This window comes from Parambassis ranga, chromosome 9 (genome assembly GCF_900634625.1).
Source record: "Parambassis ranga chromosome 9, fParRan2.1, whole genome shotgun sequence".
NCBI classification, from domain to species: Eukaryota; Metazoa; Chordata; class Actinopteri; family Ambassidae; genus Parambassis; species Parambassis ranga.
The window spans coordinates 6720824-6739528 of NC_041030.1; the positions used below are offsets into that span (position 1 = coordinate 6720824).

General features: G+C 39.9%; 2 protein-coding genes across 3 annotated transcripts; both read left to right on the top strand.

Moving 5' to 3' along the window:
• Positions 1–2482: 2482 nt before the first annotated feature.
• On the top strand, positions 2483–6363 carry imp4 (IMP U3 small nucleolar ribonucleoprotein 4). Its single transcript, XM_028415192.1, has 9 exons — positions 2483–2589; positions 3792–3900; positions 3998–4081; positions 4167–4276; positions 4816–4948; positions 5128–5282; positions 5374–5468; positions 5564–5637; positions 5954–6363. Exons 1-9 carry the CDS (start codon positions 2587–2589, stop codon positions 6064–6066), a joined length of 876 nt encoding a protein of 291 aa, XP_028270993.1. The 5' UTR covers positions 2483–2586; the 3' UTR covers positions 6067–6363.
• Positions 6364–6589: 226 nt separating this feature from the next.
• araf (A-Raf proto-oncogene, serine/threonine kinase) lies at positions 6590–18639 on the top strand. 2 transcript variants are annotated; one of them, XM_028415189.1, is made up of 16 exons: positions 6590–6726; positions 7875–8089; positions 9047–9150; positions 9512–9614; positions 9753–9907; positions 10220–10318; positions 10451–10595; positions 10730–10757; positions 10857–10987; positions 11101–11303; positions 11389–11565; positions 11667–11713; positions 12091–12209; positions 13137–13268; positions 13794–13928; positions 14326–18639. In XM_028415189.1, the coding sequence occupies exons 2-16, from the start codon at positions 7979–7981 to the stop codon at positions 14464–14466; spliced, it is 1830 nt and encodes a 609-aa protein (XP_028270990.1). In that variant the 5' UTR covers positions 6590–6726; positions 7875–7978; the 3' UTR covers positions 14467–18639. The 2 variants fall into 2 exon arrangements, with proteins under 2 accessions (XP_028270990.1, XP_028270991.1); XM_028415190.1 differs by lacking the exon at positions 6590–6726 and adding an exon at positions 6939–7045.
• The last annotated feature ends 66 nt before the right edge of the window (positions 18640–18705 follow it).

Here is an 18705-nt window from a genome sequence, read left to right on the forward strand (position 1 = left end):
ATTGCTTTTCATTTTTTTGTTGTGATGTGGCCCACTGCGCAATGCTATATTATTATATCATAGTAAGAACAATAAATCTAATGATAATCAATTAATGATCAGATAAATGTTCATATTAAGGCTGTCAAAAGAAGCGTGTTAACATGGATTATTTTCTTCATCATGATTAATCTGATTAACAATTTTAGTAGTAGTCCCTGTGGATGTGGAAACTGCAAAAAGAAATGCAATTGATTATTGATTAAAAATGAGTGCTATTTAATTGTAATTAATCGAAATGAATCCATAGCAACCCTGTGATTAATCTGATTAGAAATTTTAATTGTTTGACAACACTACATAATGATCACAGAAAATAATCCCTGAATCGTACATAATTATATTTGCGGTGATCCAAGACTTTAAAAATATCCACATTTACGGGTTTTAAATTAAATCGGCGCTTCTTTCTTGGCAGTAGGCCTACAGGTACTTCAGTAGTTTCTCAGTTGTTGGTTTATTATTGGTGGCCAAGCACCAGTTAATTTCATGGGATGTCTATGGCAGCCCATAGAACCGTCTGCGGGAAAGTTGTGAAATTTGGCCCAATGATTCAGATCAGTACCGTGATTAGTTACACAAAGTTTCATGTCAGCACCACCCACGCTCTAGCGGCACCAACTGCTCAAAATTGGTTGGATCAGGCTGATTCTAATGCATCCTATGATGTCATTTTCTGCCATTTTGGATTTTTTTCAAAAGATTTTTCACAGGCCACATATTTAACCCGATGCCACAAAACTTTGCACAGATGATCTTCAGACCAGTGCTGATAAAACTTATCACTTGAATTTTTTACAGCCAATCAGATTTTATGGTGAAGCCGCTAAACAGGAAGTGGGCTCATTCCTCAACAGCACTTTGCTGTATAATAACCAAACTTGGTCACATGATGCTTGACCCTTTCCCAAGAGGTCACAACAAATTAAGTGCAGTTTGGCCACCAGAGGGTGATGTAATTGTGAATCCCTGGAGTGCTAAAGCCGCTTGACTATACGCTGTGCTACTGTAGTTACTTTATGAAATATTGCATTTACCCATTCACTATACTTTTGATATTTTGAGATCATTCAAAAATATTAACAAAAATTCTCCTTGGATGCTTAAAAAATAATACATGCATATTCACATAATGTACATAAATTGTACTGGAGTGTTATAAACTGTATTAAAAGGTGTTTATAATGTACAACACACGTAACCCTTCTATCATCAACTAGTAGCCTCAACACTTTCTCCTACTTACAGCTGTAAAAATATCCTTCAGCCAGCTTGATGATGGTGTAATTTCTGCTCAGCACGCCACACCAGTACACTCCCTCACTGTGGCTCAGCTCCAGCACCTCCACGGTAAAGGAGTACTGGTCTTGGGTCACCTTCAATTTCCCTCCATCCACCAAGTGGGAGTCCTGGCCAAAGGTGAGGCCAGTGCAGCACTCCTCTGAGCTCTGACGGCACCAAACCCTCTGCAGGTTCTCATGCTTTTCCTCAGAAGGGCATGACAGCTTCTGCCAGTGCACTGCTTCACAGTCCCCTGCACATTGTATTGACCTGAATATTAGGCTACATAAACACTACAACAGAAGAAATATCTAAACTTTTTAGTTCTGTATCGTCAATTAAGATTATTAGTTGAAGACGTTTCGCTGCTCATCCAAACAGCTTTATCAGTTTGTATCACTGTTTGGTGGGGAAACAGGTTTATACGTGGTGGAGGACCTCAGTGGGTCAATCTGGGTGAAACTTACACCTGACACAGTGAGCCAGATCATCACAGGCAATTATGGAGATATTTAGTGCTATTGTTTGTATTTCATGTTTGTAAGTTTCACCCAGACCCACCCTCTGAGGTCCTCCACCACATGTAAACCATGTTTCCACACCTAACAGAACTGATGAAGCTGCTTGGATGAGCAGCAAAATATCTTCAAGAAAACTATAAGTCCAGACACCTTGCTTCAATCATCAGTCCCCCTATTTTACATAATGGTTGTACAATATAGCTTAACTTGTACTGTCTGCATATAATAGTCAATAGTCAAAGACAATGAGTAGAGTGTATACTTACCTAGAGCCAAAATCATTATCAAAATTAGGCTGTGCATTTCCGATAGCTGATACAAGTTGTGGTACAGTAAGGAGGAAGAGAAGCTTTTTCAGCCTGTGTAAAATATCAGGAAGTACATACACACAGCACAACTTTTTTTTTAATTATATAGATTGTATCAATTTTCAAGTAAAGCAAAACAGCACCAAAGCAAACAAAGTAGTTTACAACGTGTACCGTCCGGCAGCTTATCTTCATAACAACCTGTACGCGTTGCTTAACACTTTTTTCTTTTTTTGCGTTGCTTAACATATGCAGCACAGCTAAATCATCTGTGGCGTCTCCGGCTCTTATTTTGAAAACCTTGCCAGACAGTATAGAGTACTCTCATTGGCTCGTCTCTCAGCCAATGACGAAGACTTTTGTACGCATGTCTTCCTGTCCGCATGTGAATAGTGTCTTCCTTCGCCTGCTGGTTAGCGTCTAGCTAAAGAAACATCATGGTAAGTTGATTTTGTGCATATTATGTGTTTTATTGTTTGGGATGTAATTAGACTGACGGACTATACAGTTTAATGAGCAAGATAACGGCGTATGTAGCTACTGGTGATTCTCTCTAGTTTGCTCCTCGTGTATTAGCACTAAGGACTTAGCTTATTTCTGGTCATGAGGCTAACTATTTTTATTGTTTTTATTGTGCACCCCGACACCTTAAACTGCATAATATATGGGCTCTTGTCTTAAATGTAAATCGAAAAAGTATGTTGTTATTGTTTGTGAAGTGAATAGTACTTTGTGCCCTTACTGCCACTTCTATGGTATTTAAAGTGACATTAGTACATCTTGTTAAAAGGGACAGTTTAATGTTTAACTACCAAATGCTATTACTCTTAGTTCAGGATCGGGCAGTTCTAGACTTTGTGACATCCCCTACAGATTATAATAGTCTAATACATAATGTAATTTCAGAATTGATCCCAGGGAGAAATTGCTTTCATTCCAGGTGCTCCATGTATACTCAAAAAAACAGGTTAGAAATATGAAAAAGGTAAAGTAGTAAGAGTAAAATAAAAATAAAACCAAAGAAATTCTAAACATTAATAAACATTCAAGTAAAATCCAGGCAAGTGAAGACTGATAGTCATATATAATACAACTGTGTGCTGTAAAATCTTGTCTACAATAAATCCAATATGGATATAATTACAAGACAGTGTGTTAGATTGTCTGATCTCAGAGGGAGGAGTTGTACAGTTTGATGGCCACAGGAAGGAATGACCTCCTGTGGTGCTCAGTGATGCATTTAGGAGGGATCAGTCTGGCACTGAAAGTCCTCCTGCACCTCAGCAGCACGTGGTGGAGAGGATGGAAGCTGTTCTCCAGGATCCCCTGCAGTTTAGACAGCATCCTTCTGACACTGCTGTCAGGGAGTCCAGCTCCACCCCCACAACATCACCGGCTCTTCTGGTCGGTTTATTGAGTCTTTTTGTGTCCGCTGCTTTCAGTCTGCTGCCCCAGTACACAACAGTAAACAAAATGGCACTGGCAACCACAGACTCATAAAAAATGTCTTATAGTATTAGTCACACTATTCAACACTGTCACCATGGCTTATTGAAAATTACTGTATATTACTTTCCACGTCAAAGTGTTGTCAATCTATTTGGAGCCTGTATATTTAATATAACTATGTAATTTTTTTTAGCTTCGTCGAGAGGTGAGACTGAGGCGGGAGTACCTGTACAGGAAGGCACAAGAGGACCGACTCCGAACGATTGAGGAAAAGAAACAGAAGCTAAAAGGAGCACTTGACGGTAAAACTGTTGGATTGATTTTCCTGCTGCATTTCACAGCACTCTAAATCCAATTACAAATCCTGTCTTAACACATGCTGGTTTTTCTTCTCTGCAGAAAATTCTCTCCTTCCTACTGAGGTACGCAAAGATGCCCTGCAGCTACAGAAACTACTTGAGTATGATGACGAAGGTGCAGAAGGCAAGTGTTGGTTATCTTTACCATCAATGGTATCTTGTCAATGTTTATTCCAGTTCATTCGGTCATTAGTTTTTTTTGTGTACAGGTGTCAGCTCTCACATGGATGATGAGTATAAATGGGCTGGAGTGGAAGATCCTAAAGTGATGGTCACTACGTCCAGAGACCCAAGTTCTAGACTCAAAATGTTTGCAAAGGTCAGACTGGGTCCTCTGTGGGCAATTGCTTTGTTAAATTAGGCCTTTTCTAAAGGGTGGAGGAGCTGAGTACAGAGAAAATGATGTGGGTCAGACGGAAACAATGGTTCACATATCACTTAGAGCCCATTGTTTGATTGTCCTTATGCAGGGTAGTGAAACTTAAGCTTCAGGCAGCTCTGTATCTGATCCCCATTATGAGCTCCGTAGGTATAAGCCATGTGGCTGGTCATCTTCAGCCACATGGACAGTCCTGATGTTTAATATTTTTGATAACGGCTTACTGGGGACAGTTTTTGCTACTCCCAGTTAGACCAAGGACATCTGAGTTACATATTTAGCTCTTTATATACTGCACAGTAGTTCTTTTTCTGAACAATTTGGTCAAAGCTAACACTGTATCTCAATAGGAAATGTGTTTCTAACATTTATACAAAATAACAGTGCAATTTGCCTTCATTTTGGGAGCAACTTGGGTTCAGAGACTTGACCTACTGTGACTGAAAAGTATAACTTGTGATGTACATATCTTGCTCTAGGAGGTAAAATTGATGTTCCCTGGAGCCCAGCGCATGAACAGAGGAAACCATGAAATGACTGCATTGGTGCGAGCCTGCAAAGCTAACAATGTTACAGATCTTGTCATTGTGCACGAAACAAGAGGACAACCAGGTATGTTTGACCCATCTTTGAGCCAGCTTCAAGCGGCCATGCAATAAAGTGTTGGTACTCTTTAGCTTCATTTCTCAACCATGGGGGTTGCTGCCTGATGCTAACATGCTAATCTGAGATCAGATCAGCCCTAAATGCTGACCGTATTTGTTCTTATACATATTGTTTTATATTTATAGATGGCCTTGTGGTGAGCCACTTGCCTTTTGGACCCACAGCTTATTTCACACTTTACAATGTGGTAATGAGGCACGATGTTCCAGACATAGGCACCATGTCTGAGGCCTATCCCCACCTCATTTTTCACAACTTCACCTCAAGGCTTGGCAAGAGAGTGAGTGCTGAACAATGTATCGTACACATGCCATTGATATTCGATTTCACCACTTGTTTGAGCGTACAACTAATTAATTCTGCTCAAACAGGTATCGAATATCCTCAAGTATCTTTTTCCAGTGCCTAAGGAGGACAGTAGGCGTGTCATCACATTTTCCAACCAAGAGGATTTCATCTCTTTTAGGTCAGTGTAAATAGTGTAAAAATTCACTTTAAATACTGTTTGTGTTTTTATAGACAAACAGCACTATGTGTAATGCAGCTTATTTTTTTCTACAGACATCACACCTACAAGAAAACGGACCACAAGAACATAGAGCTGACGGAAGTAGGACCCAGATTTGAATTGAAATGTAAGTGCAATTAGATGGATATTGTGACACTCTCCCAGAAGATTAAAACAATAAAGATCTGCTACGATCCCACTGTGGATGTTCTGTTTAAAAATAGCACTGCCAATAAATCAGTCCTCACCATGAACTAAAATTGAAAATAGACAACAAAATGAAACACTATTTTAGACCTGAGAGAAAAATAAATCTGATATGGCATGAGGATTTCCTGTCTCCCCCCTCTCCCTATTTCTGCTGAATTCCTCTGTTCTGCTTTTTGTTGGGTGTGTGTGTGTGTGTGTGTGTGTAAACTGTTTGCTTGTGTTGTTCCGTTTAGTGTACATGATCAAGCTTGGCACCCTGGAGAATGAGAGCACCGCAGACATTGAGTGGCGTCACCATGCATATACACACACAGCTAAGAAGAGGAGGTTCCTTAGTGTGCAATAGAAAATAATAAAGCATGCCTGATTTTTTTTTAACTGGTTTTTGGACTACACTAAGGAAGTGTACGGTTTATAAAATATTAAGTGGCCATATGTCAGAAAAACCTAATGAGATGTTCTGCTTGGTTTAATGGCATCCCATAGTCTACAGTTGGAGACATCTTTACAGTAAATGGGTATTGAAATTGTATTATATCCATGTGTAAATGGACCATTGTGGAATACAACACAAAGACCTAAGGTATTCAGTTATGAGTTTATTAAAGTTGTAATCTTGTAATAAAAATATTTGTCAATCTTCCGTGTTTGCTTTGTGAATTATTTGGGAAATTAATCTCATGCTTAACCATATTTTCCCAAAACATATTAAATGTATGGAAAACAAGCCACTTTTTTTAAATCTCTTACATTATATTTACTTGGTTTTTGTTAGTAGAAAGTACAGTGGTACATTCTTACTAAATGTGTACAGCAGTTCATTTACATGACAAAACAGCGTACTCGGAGCCCCCACCCTCCCATGGTCAGCTGATATTGTCCAATGAAAGACCGCGGCTGCGTGAATCCACCAATGAGGACGCAGTATTATGGAGGTTTTCCGCTTTCCCTGAAGTTCTTGACAGATCCGACTTCAGATTGAGAGAATTCAAGATGGCTGCTACAGGTAAGAGTTTAACTTTTATCCTAAGTGTTTTACTCGCTGTGATGGCAGTAAATCCTCGTGTTTATTGTGACAGATGCATAGTGATAACTGGATCGTGCCGTGTTGAGCATGTCAGTTAAATAAGTCGCTGGATTATGGGAAGACACCAGAAGTAGGCAACAAGCTGACGCGGTGGTAAACCCCCCCCCCCCCCCCCCCCCCCCAAGTTGGCTAACGTTAGCTTGATAGGGCTAGCCTTATAGCTTTTCACTGTATTGTAAGCTAGTCACTGAGTTAGCCTGATAATCTCCTTTCCTACTGTAGCCATCACTTCTTTCAGGCAAGTGGAGCTGAATTCATAAATGCGTTGGTAGCTTTGCATCGTACAGATTACGCTGCCATTTTATCATTTAGTAATTTGACAATTTATTACTTCTAAATGTCTTTAAAGGAGTTTGGCTGTTAGCTGTTGTCGGATAACAGGCGCCCTGGGAGGAACATGGCCTCCCAAAACTCGAAATGTCATATTGCATAGCAGGCAAATCCCATGCTAAGCAAACGGGCTAACGTCACCTAGCATTAGCATCGTGCGAGAAGTTAGCAAGTTTGCCGATTTGTAACGGTGGCTGTCAGTGCTTCATGCCATCATTAAGTCTACTCTTGGCCTGGTTCATGTCTAGTTGTATCACTTAGGCTAAGTGTATATCTGTTCTGGTTGGCGACCATTGCTGTAAACACAGCTGTCTTCTGCCCCGCTATGTTACACTGAAGAAAGCTAAGATTAATACCCGGTATGTGTCATTTTGAATTGTACGGCAGACACAATTTAAAACTTAAGCTATTTATTTTTCACTGTAAAGCGGCATAGATTTTACCAATGTATATGTGCATAATAAACATCTGCGATTTGTTAGTTTATTTTTGTGTATTAGGCATATTGTATAAATGCCAATAAATTGTTTTTTTGTTTGTGTGTGCTTTAGTGTGCATATAATGTGTTTGTCCTTTATTAGTCAAGAGCCAAGAAGACCTAAAACTAAACAAGTAACTAGCATGGTTTATTTCCTTAGCCTTATGTGTATTATATATTCCATTATACTGTAAATTGGTATGTAAATGTTTACATTTACGTTTGTCTAAAAAACTGCAATATATCTTTGTTGTTCTAGGTTCTAAGTAAAGGGCTTACTCCTCTGGATTGCACTGTGCATGAAGCTCTCCTGAGGTTGTGGTGTCTAAGTGCTGTGTCCCCCAGGTCCTCTAGCCTCTCATCATGTCCTCCACCTCCTCCTCTTACTCCTCCTCGGGGGAGACTAGTCCGGAGGATGTGCCACGAGGTGGAGGTACCATCCGAGTCTACCTCCCCAACAAACAGAGGACAGTGGTGAGTAGAGATTGGTTCTTATACCTATACTTATCTTGACATTGCAGCATTTTTTTTTACATTCAGTAAATAAAAAAAATGTTTCTATGGTGATCCTACAGCTGATGACAATTACCACCCATTACAAAAACACGATTGGTGCCAGGTGTCATTACTCATACACATTTTGGTATATTTTACAACGTGGTAATGAGTAAACTGACTGACAGTTAGTGTCAGATTTCACAGATGGCGCCGACAAATGTCTCCTGTTTGTTAGAACTCGTGGGAGGTGTTTGAATCTTTATTCACGTGTCATAAAATAATGACCAAGTAGCTGTTAAATTGCCGATTGTGCTAAACTGTCCTGTGTGTGATAGGAAGTGTGGATGACGCTGTTTTAAATGTGAGCCTAAGCTCTCTGTAATACAGAAAGTCAGACACCTGTATACTTCAGCAAGTCTTTAATGCATGTCCACTTTATGCCTTAGATGAAAAATTGACTTGGATTTTTTGCAGCATTTGATGTACCGGTAATACTGTTGTACATTACTTGCCAAATAAGAACCAAACCAAACATTGGCTGCACACTGCCTTTTTATTTCTTTGGCTTTTTTATGTAAAGTGAACTGACACAAAGTACTTACTGCCTGTACCAAATCTGTTTTGTATTGCTGTGCTAGAAATGCCAATGCACATAATTGTGGAGCATCTTGTCTGGTAATATCACCATGGAACCAGCAGCTGTGGCTGACTGACATCCCACACTGTCATCTGTAAGAGCTTTGTTGTGGTCAGAATAAGAATGTAGCATTAGTACTGAGAGGAAGACCATGCTGCAAGCTCTTAGTCCTAACATTGTTAATCTGGAGTGTCTATGTTAACTCTTATGAGTATTTTTAGTGTCCCTCCACGTTACCTGGTCAATGAATGCCATTTCAAAGTTGCACTTGTTTAAATATGGTTTTCTGTTCTTAGGTGAATGTCCGCCAAGGGCAGACTGTGTATGAGAGTTTAGATAAAGCGCTCAAAGTGAGAGGCCTAAGCCAAGACTGCTGTGCTGTATTTCGCCTTCTGGAGGGGTAAGATTGCACTATTGTCTGCTGAATGTCCTCCCACATTATATAGGGATGATTGCAATTCTTCATCGCCTACATGAAAGACTCAGAGGCAACAGTGAACAACTGTCACAAGTCTAATATCTACGTATTGCACACATGCTCATTATGTTATTTAATGATTGCTGGCACAGTTAGCATCAGGTCTGCTACTGTGACTTGATCCAGGCAGTGCATGTTAGCACTGCTCTTCCCTTTAAGTCACTCATTCATGCTGAAGCCACAAACAGGCACACTAAACTTGAATGTACAAAGTATAAGTAAATGTACATTTTATGTGATTGTGTTTTTTTTTCTTTTATGCTTAATGTCTTTGCCTTTTCAGCCGTAAGAGACTAACAGACTGGGACACAGACATTACTCCTCTGGTTGGGGAAGAGCTTTTAGTTGAGGTCCTGGATGATATTCCCCTCACAATGCACAACTTTGTAAGTACCTGATATAATTTTATATAACATGACTTTTCTGATAAAACAATGTTAACATTACATTTATTTTTTTTTTGCTGAATGTTCTTAAGCATTATTTCTGCAGAAGTGAATATAATGGCTTTTTCTTCTGTACAGGTACGGAAAACTTTCTTTAAACTGGCATACTGTGATTTTTGCCACAAGTTTCTTTTTAACGGCTTTCGGTGTCAGACATGCGGCTACAAATTTCACCAGCACTGCAGTAGTAAAGTCCCCACGGTGTGTGTGGACATGGATACAGTGAGCAAACGGTGAGTTGGAGAGGAAAAGTTTAGAGATACTATTGTGTTTATTACTGGACGTGCAATGTCCCTTTATGGTAATACTAGGATATTGAATAAGGGCAAGATTGGTTTTTCAGCTTGGTCATTTCCACAGCTTAAATTGGTTTTTAAATGGGAACTATCTATTTAAACTCTTCTCATGTAATACTGTGAACCTGGGACAATAAATTAAATAAGTTTTGTTGATTGATGTTCTTGGTTTGTTTTTTTTCTTTGAGCCTAATCAGGTTCTGTTTTCTTCTTCATGTCTCATCCATTTTTTTTTTCCATCTCATCCAGAGGTGACCCCAGTCCCTGCACAGATGAATACCCACAGATACTATTGCCAGAAAATTCCCCGTCACAGAGCAACCTAGCCTTAACCCCAGAGCCAGCTGGGTAAGCTTCCAAACTAAACAAAATGCATTCAAATTGAATGGATGACCCTGCAGAAGACCTCCGCCTCAGTTTTGAAAGTAAAATTTAAATTCAAATTACAACTAAATTATTGTTTTACTTTATTCCCCACAGAATGGACCTCCTGTCCCCGACCTCCACGTTTCATTTTCCCATTTCAGGTGGAGATGGCCAGTCTCTACAAAGACATCGCTCCACCTCCACTCCCAATGTTCACATGGTTAGCACAGTGGGGCCTGGTAGTGCTGGCATCATTGAGGTACGTTTAGGCTTCTTTGCTCATGGTTTCATTGGTTGCCATTACTATGAGAGCATCTGGTTGTAGGTACTGTATCTAGTCACACAATACTTGTGCTAGTAAAACAAAGCATGCTATGTCTCTCCTCCTTTTAGGAAGCACTAAAATTCAACAACACAATGGGTACAGTTGCGGTTTCCTTTTTTCTTCTATTTCAGAAATGGTCAAAATTACCAAATATGAACAGTTTTGTTATTCATTCATTTCTCATGTTGTCTGCAGGTCCTGAACCCTCGCCAAAGCCCTCTACCAGTCCACCCTCTTCTCTGGGCTCTCCAGGGAGGAGACCACCAAAGTCCCCTTCAGAGCACAAGGAACGCAAACCATCTTCATCTGATGACAAAAAGAAAGTGGTAAGTAGTCACTGATTGTCTTTAGAAAGGCCTATCTTTCACAAAGTTGTTGTGCAGAGGAAAGGGCTTACTGTAGCCGTGCCAGCATCTAACACATTCAGTTTATGTTTCAGCACCGAGGAGGCTACAGAGACTCAAGTTACTACTGGGAAGTCCACTCTCGAGAGGTCACCATCCTGAAGAGAATAGGCACTGGCTCCTTTGGAACAGTTTTTAAGGGCAAGTGGCATGGAGATGTGGCAATCAAGATCCTCAAAGTAAAAGAGCCAACACCTGAGCAGTTACAGGCCTTCAAAAACGAAATGCAGGTCTTACGGTGAGTTTTGTCTATAGATAGCTTGAAGGGCACTCTAATAAGACTGTGGACGCTACTTACAATTTCACCTTTCTGTTCTCTGCAGGAAGACACGCCACGTCAACATCCTGCTGTTCATGGGCTACATGACTAAGCCCAACTTTGCCATCATCACGCAGTGGTGTGAAGGCAGCAGTCTGTACCGCCATCTGCACGTAACAGAAACTAAATTTGACACTATGCGTCGCATTGATGTGGCCAGACAGACGGCACAGGGCATGGAGTAAGACCTGCAGTTTACTATTACAGCTTACGGACCACACACATTCTGTTGAAAGAACTATCGTTAATTTGTCAGTGATTTTATCTGTCTTTATCTTTCAGTTATCTTCATGCGAAGAACATAATCCATCGAGATCTGAAATCAAACAGTATCCTTTTGTTGTCCAGCTTATTACAGTTTGTTAAGAACAATGTCCGTGAGGAAGGTCAGTGTAGGTTTCTGAGCTTTGACTGCTGTAGATTCAACCAGTAACTACAGAGGCTAAATTAAAATAGTTCTTGAAGCCCAAGGTTAAACCACAAACCAGAATAATGGCCTTTTAATAGACAGTTGTATATAGAGCAGACTGAGCACTAGAAATGTGAAGCTTATTATTTTGTTTGTGGTCTCTTTTGAACTACAGACGTTTTTGTGTCCATTGTTATAATTAAATAATAATTTAAAATCGTTAAAGGTTGTTGTGGTAGATAAGACATAAATATGCCCACAAGCTGTCTGTTGTAATATTTCCTGAGCTTTTATCAGATATTTTTCTTCATGAGGGCTGGACTGTCAAGATTGGTGACTTTGGCTTGGCCACAGTGAAGTCTCGATGGAGTGGCTCTCAACAGGTGGAACAGCCCAGTGGATCCATTCTCTGGATGGTAAGCATTGCTTATGCTGAATAGAATGACTATCTCTGACTACTTATGAAACTAAATGGTGAACTGTAGTTAAATATTGGCAGCTCTCCTTCTAATGTAAGAATTTTATCTGCATAGCCCTCGAAAATCACATTTTTTTTCAGCAAAGCCTTTTTATTATTCCATTCAGATTGTTTTGGCTACAGAAATTGTTGCCACATGAAGTTAGCACTTGATGCTATCATGATGATATTTTCTTTGCACCTTAACATATTGTATACCTAACTATATTATACTTATCATATGCGTACATGCAGGATTAAAGACAAATCTTTATGCTGGCTCAGATACTTTATTAGTGTCAGAATCCGAATTGTGTTTATTGCCATGTAAGTGTAGAGGTTTTACATTACTAGGAGTTTGCCTTAGTGATTTAGTGCATGCATAAAACAAGTAGCATGCATGGGGTAAAATAAAATAAAGTAACACAAATATAATCTAAGCTAAATAAGCTATAAATTGACATGTGAATTTACAAGACATACAACAAACAGGACATGGGTAATGGTTATGAGCACAACAAAGACCCCGACAGGAACTCAGTGTAACAGGTACCACATATGGATCTGTGAGGTGGTACAAATGGGCTATAGTGCAAGAAGGAAAGTAAACAGTGCAAATAATCATCAGATGGATCATGACTGGAGGTATGGTATGGTACAGTGACTATACTGAGAAGGGAAGAAGCTGTTCTTGTGGCCTGTAACTTTTTGCCTGAAGGGAGTGGCTCAAAGAGTCCATGTCCAGGGTGAGAAGGGTCAGCTGTGATCCGACCTGCACGCCTCAGAGTCCTGGAGATGTACAGGTCTTGGAGAAATGGGAGGCTGCATCCGTGTGGTCAGTAATGTTTAATAAAGTGCACATCATTTTCTCCCTTTCACCCTCAAGGCTCCAGAGGTGATCCGAATGCAGGACAGCAACCCATATACGTTCCAGTCTGATGTGTATGGCTACGGAGTGGTGCTGTTTGAGCTGATGTCAGGAACCCTGCCCTACTCCAATATTAACAACAGAGACCAGGTTCTATTACCATTGCAGTCTTACTTATTCTGTCAAATGTGAAGTACTTCTCTGTAAGCAGATAGAACATGAGTGCCATCTAATACCCATACACACTGCTTTGTTTTTAGTGGGTCAGTAGTAGAATGTATTTGTTATATACCGATAATGTGCAGCTCTCATGTTTGACAGACAAAAACAAAACAGAGTACAAAGACATTGATGAGCAAGTAACATGATAACATTATTCAAGCGGATCATTTGACATGAAACAGGTGACAATAAGTCAAAGTAGCCACTGTAAAAACTAGATGGAAGCCTCGCTGTAAAAGGTGAAGGTAAGGTTGTAGAAGCCCTCCTCCACATGATTTCATTTTCAACATAATGTGAATTCAGTGGTTCACTGAGTCTGGTGGTGACTCTAGATAGAAAGTAGAAAACATAGATCATTATGTATCCAGTCAATTGAAAGATCACCAAATTGATCGTTCAGTGAACATTGCTAGAAAATATTATGACTGTCTCCTCTCTGTTTTTTACTCCCAGATAATCTTCATGGTTGGGCGTGGTTACTTGTCTCCAGACCTCAGTAAGCTGTATAGTACCTCACCTAAGTCAATGAAACGGCTTATCGTTGACTGCCTGAAGTTCAAACGTGATGAGAGGCCCCTGTTTCCACAGGTCAGTAGGATATACAGAAGCCATCAAAATATTAATTAACATTCACAACAGACTCTTAAGAGTGTGCATTTGTGAGGCATGGCGATAAAATAAACCAACCTCTGTGGTTGTTTGTTATGGCGATACCACACAAAGCAGGTAAATAATAATATTTCACTAGGAGGAAATCCTGCAGCATGCGCTTGTTCTCATTGCAGTTACAGAAGCATTGCTTTTTTATTTCTTGTTTCAAAGAAACACACAAAGAAACACACAAAAATTTAATAGTAACTACAAAATCTGCAAAGGGCTTAACAAATATGCTACAAACCTAAACATCAGAATTAAATAATAAATAAACGCACAACAATAATCTGCCAAATTAACAACCTACTAAATGTTGCTTTTTCTTCTTCAGATCCTGGTAGCCATCGAGCAGGTGCAGGACCTGCTGCCAAAAATTGAGCGTAGTCGCTCAGAGCCGTCGCTCCACCGGGCCGTCCATGCTGAGGACCTGAATCCCCTCCTGTTCCACACCACCAGGTTGATGCCCCTCTAGGTCCCCCACAGCTTTGGGCAGAGAGGCTGTCACTCTGTCCAAAACCACAGCATTCCTGTGTCTCAGAGGCCACAGCTGGTTTTTCTGACAGAACCCCAAACCCACTCTCCACCCCCACAGAGCCCTGGATCTGCAGCACTCAGTAACCAACTGTAGAAATAACTTTTGGATCATCTTTTCCTTTTCACAAGTGACAAAGTCCAGCCCATCAGGTGAAAGGAGGTTTTAAACCAGAGAAAGCCATCATAGGTTGACTTGCATTCACCAGTCTGTCCTGCTGGGAGGTATGTTGTAAAAAGTACAAACACTGCAAAAACTGACTGTCATCAGGTGTAAAACAGTCTTACTAAACCTTTTTTAGGAGCATTGTGATCAGAGCCAAACAGCCCGGTGTAACTCAACCTGTTATGTGAATCTAATGAGATGAAAGCGAATGGAGTGCAGGTTTTTCAGAACAATCTGTTTGGACGTTCAGTGTTTACTGTTTTTGCAGATATGGCTACACCATCAAACTTTTAATGGCCTTGAAAAACCTATGCAAAGAGGTTTTTCTAGAATTGAAAGCAAAAAAGCCTGAAAAAGTGCAAACCAAACAACATATTGTTCTCTAAATGGAGAAAATGTAAGCACCCATCTGTCTTTCAAATCACCAAATTCAAAAGTTTTTGTTGGCAGAGCATTGAACTAGAAGTTGACACAGCACACTCAAGACTGCAGTTCAAGTGACAGAGGCATTTTAATCTCTTAATTGTCTAGTTAGTCTTAAAATGTAATTTAGTAGGAACAAATTAGTGGGTCAGGTTTAACTGATTTCACTAAATGTGTCCCATCTGAACTCTTAACACCCCTTATTTTGCTGCAGTTATATTTTTCAAAGGATCCCCAACTGTTAAGACTCTGTGATACACTATAATTATTCTCTATAATGTGTTATTAGTTTCATGTCAAATATCACCAGTACTCGAAGTGTGCAGTGCATTCTGGGGTGATGACATACAGTGGTTGCACTGGAGAGGCGAATGGCAAATGGCACTACCATCATCAGTCACTTCACAAATTGCAACAGAGGCGAGTACAAGCAGTTGACATCACACCCACAATGCATTGCAACAAAAAAACAAATATGCAGCCTTCAAGTGAAAGGACTTCTTAAAAATGTTTAAAAATAAAGTGTTTATATAATGTTTATACAGCTGATGTCAATGTTATTCCAGTCCGACAAAGACGTCTTAACAGTCGGGGTTCCTGAATTAAACTGTAAATCATCAGGCCATCACAGGACACCAAAATCCAGCAGAATGCTAACATATTCTCAAGGGCTCGGTAGACAACTTTGTAGTTTGACTGATTCTGTAATCACATAGTAAAGCCAGCATTTTTTTTTGTGCACCCTCGAGTTTAAACACAGTTCCTTGCTGAGACACAAACTGTTCAGTCCAGTTGCAGGAGTTCTCAAGGAACACAGAGCTCTGTCTGGAGACTTTTATTTTTGATCCCTTTACCTGTCGTCATGCTCAGAAATGCAGGGCTGCAGATGTTTTTATACTTTTAAGTTGCTGTCTTAATATAATTGGTTAGTATTGCTGCTACGTGTAGTGAATTATGTTTCCCACCTCGGAGATGGGACTGATGTGCATTGGTGTGGTACATGGCTTCGGTGAGTCTTTCACAGTCTTGGAGGTTTATCCTTGAGGTTCTCCAGTGGTGTGTATTAGCCCTTCATTCGTATTTCACACATTTATAAACAGTTCCTCTAATATGGGCTTGACCACAAATATGCTTTCAAACAAATTAGAGAAATAGGGGACTAGTGGTCCTTCAGTCTCTCTTTGGAGGCACTGATGGTGCTGCTCTTGAGTGTCTCCCTTCCCATGCTGCACTGTCTGTGTCTTTTCCGTCCATATGTGGAAGTGCATTGATAACTTACCGTAAGCAATAACAGATGAGAAGAAGCTGCTTTATGCAGCTGTTTTGATGTCAGAGCACAGGCTACAGCAGCAGTGGTGGATGCTGATGAGGATTGAGAATGAGCAGCTGTACCTTGTTGATACAGGTGTAGTCTTTAACAGTGTGTGTTTTGGAAGGACATTCACTTAAAAGCACAACCAGAGCTGTTTTCCTCCCAGCCCGTTATCTGTGACACTAGTGGGAAGTACTGTATTTCTTTTAGGCTGTACTCGCATCTCTACTGTCGATGTTTATCGTACCAGTTGGGCTTATCATGTGATTTCTGCTTTTTGCGTTCTCAGTAGAAATTGACATCCCAAAAGTCATTGTCATATTTTTAGAAACATGTTACATCAGCTAGTTTTTTTTTTTCCACAGCAGAGGTTAAGTCGCTGCTCTAGGCTTATAGGACTGTCACTTTCAAGCCTTTGACTTGGTCTACATACTTTCTCTTGATGCACAAGTGGGTTGCATATATTCCCGGTGGAAAAATAGAAAAGTCCGATGCGGCTGAAGTGTTGACGTCCATTTGTTTCTGGTGCCTTTGTTGCCCCATTTGTGCAGCAGGTTGGGGGCTTTGTAGGGGTTCAGTATGTCCACCCTCTGCTGGACAGTTTGTGTTTTTACTTTTTTCCAAAGGAATAAAAAAAAATGACACCCCAACCCTGACGAAATGAAACTTGCGGTGAGATTGTTTTCTTTCAACAACTGACTAGTGTTGCAAGGGTTCCTATTCTAGGCTCAGACACTTCCAGCAGTCTCATGTGACTGATGCACTTTTAGTACTGTGACATGTCTCGCAATATTGGCTCACACATTTTATGTGTTTCTGTTTCACATTTCCACAACACACCATTTTTTATTTTTGTTTGTTTTTGTAGATCTGGTAGATTGGCTTTATGCTAGCAATAAGTCTTAAGGAGTGTAAATGCACTAGCTGCAGCTGCTGGGGTGGGGGTTTGTGTTCTGGCCGCGCTCTCTGTATTCTGTACGCGATGTGACTGAACAGTAAGCAGAACAGATCCGTCAGTGATGAACTGACTGCTTTTGATATTTTAATGTTGTGAATCTAGGGGCTGGGTACCCTAACAGTTCTTACTCATTCCAGTTATATTGGTGGACGGTTGGTCGGGGTGGGGGGATTTCTGAACCAGGGTTGGGAAAGACTCTTGTCTTTTCTCTTATTTATTGATGTCTTTGCAGACGTTCTCGTCTGCTTCGAGGTGGATTTTAATGTTTACCGAGAATGTTTCTATCTTTAAAACATTCATGTCATCGCCGGTTTCTCTCTCCAACAAGAATGTTCTTTTAGGCACGGTACTGTCTGCTCCTCCAAATGACTTTTATTCTGTCTCCATCAACTGCAGGGGCATTCGTGATTAACAGCTTTCACACATCCTGAGCACAAACTACCGGTAGTTATCAAACTTTTTAGCAACATTTTGTTCATAGGATTTCACTACAATAGCATTTATTGTTTAAAAAAACAAATAAAAAAGTATGTGGTGGGCAGTGTGTCCTGTGATATTTAAGTGTAGCTTAAGTATTTGAACGACCTAAGGCTGTTGAATGAAATTTTTTCTAACTGAGCTGCTTTTTATAACTTTTCAGCAATAGTGAAGACAGACTGTCATTTTTTTAAAATTTGCAAGATCAGGAGTGTTTTACGGTAATGTCAGACCAGGTTTCCTGTAAAGTCCTTTGCCACTCGGATAAACTTTTTAATCTCCTTGTTCATAAAGAATATGAATTATTTTTGGCTATGTTTGGTATTGGACAACTTGTGTACTTCTGGAGGAGGGAACAAGTGCCAGTTACTGGAAATCCCTGTTAAAATGGACCTGACACATGCATGATACTGTGCTGCATCTGGTGACTTACCGGGGGGGCTGTTTGCTTTGACAGAAGAGGATGAGAGCTGTATCAGTAGTTTCTTTATTTTTATGTTCTTTCATATCTGTAGGTGAATCGCAATACTTGTGTCTATAGTTTCTGAGGTGTCAGGGGTGTTCAGTTTGCAATAAATGGTATATTCTGCTGTGTACAGTTACATTTTTTTTTTAATTACAAAAAATTGTACTTGTTTCTATTTTTGTGTGATGGTTTCAAAAAAGAACAAAGTTATTTTAAAGTGTAAAGGAAATCTTAGTATTTTTTTAGTTTTTTTTTGTCTTAAAATATTGATGCAGGATTTATTCATTAAATAAAAATTCCTCTGTGTCTCTCTGCACTGTCTGTTACTGTAATTGCATTACATTTAAAAAGTATTTAAATGTACCTGAAGGCCTCGAT

Bases quoted from the DNA above. Each gene is read 5' to 3' on its own strand.
- imp4 (XM_028415192.1), top strand. The intron at 3,901-3,997 runs GTAAAACTGTTG...TCTTCTCTGCAG, and splicing joins GCTAAAAGGAGCACTTGACG to AAAATTCTCTCCTTCCTACT. The intron at 5,283-5,373 runs GTGAGTGCTGAA...CTGCTCAAACAG, and splicing joins CCTCAAGGCTTGGCAAGAGA to GTATCGAATATCCTCAAGTA.
- araf (XM_028415189.1), top strand. From the start codon at position 7,979: ATGTCCTCCACCTCCTCCTCTTACTCCTCCTCGGGGGAGACTAGTCCG. The intron at 8,090-9,046 runs GTGAGTAGAGAT...TTCTGTTCTTAG, and splicing joins CCAACAAACAGAGGACAGTG to GTGAATGTCCGCCAAGGGCA. The intron at 9,151-9,511 runs GTAAGATTGCAC...TTGCCTTTTCAG, and splicing joins GTATTTCGCCTTCTGGAGGG to CCGTAAGAGACTAACAGACT.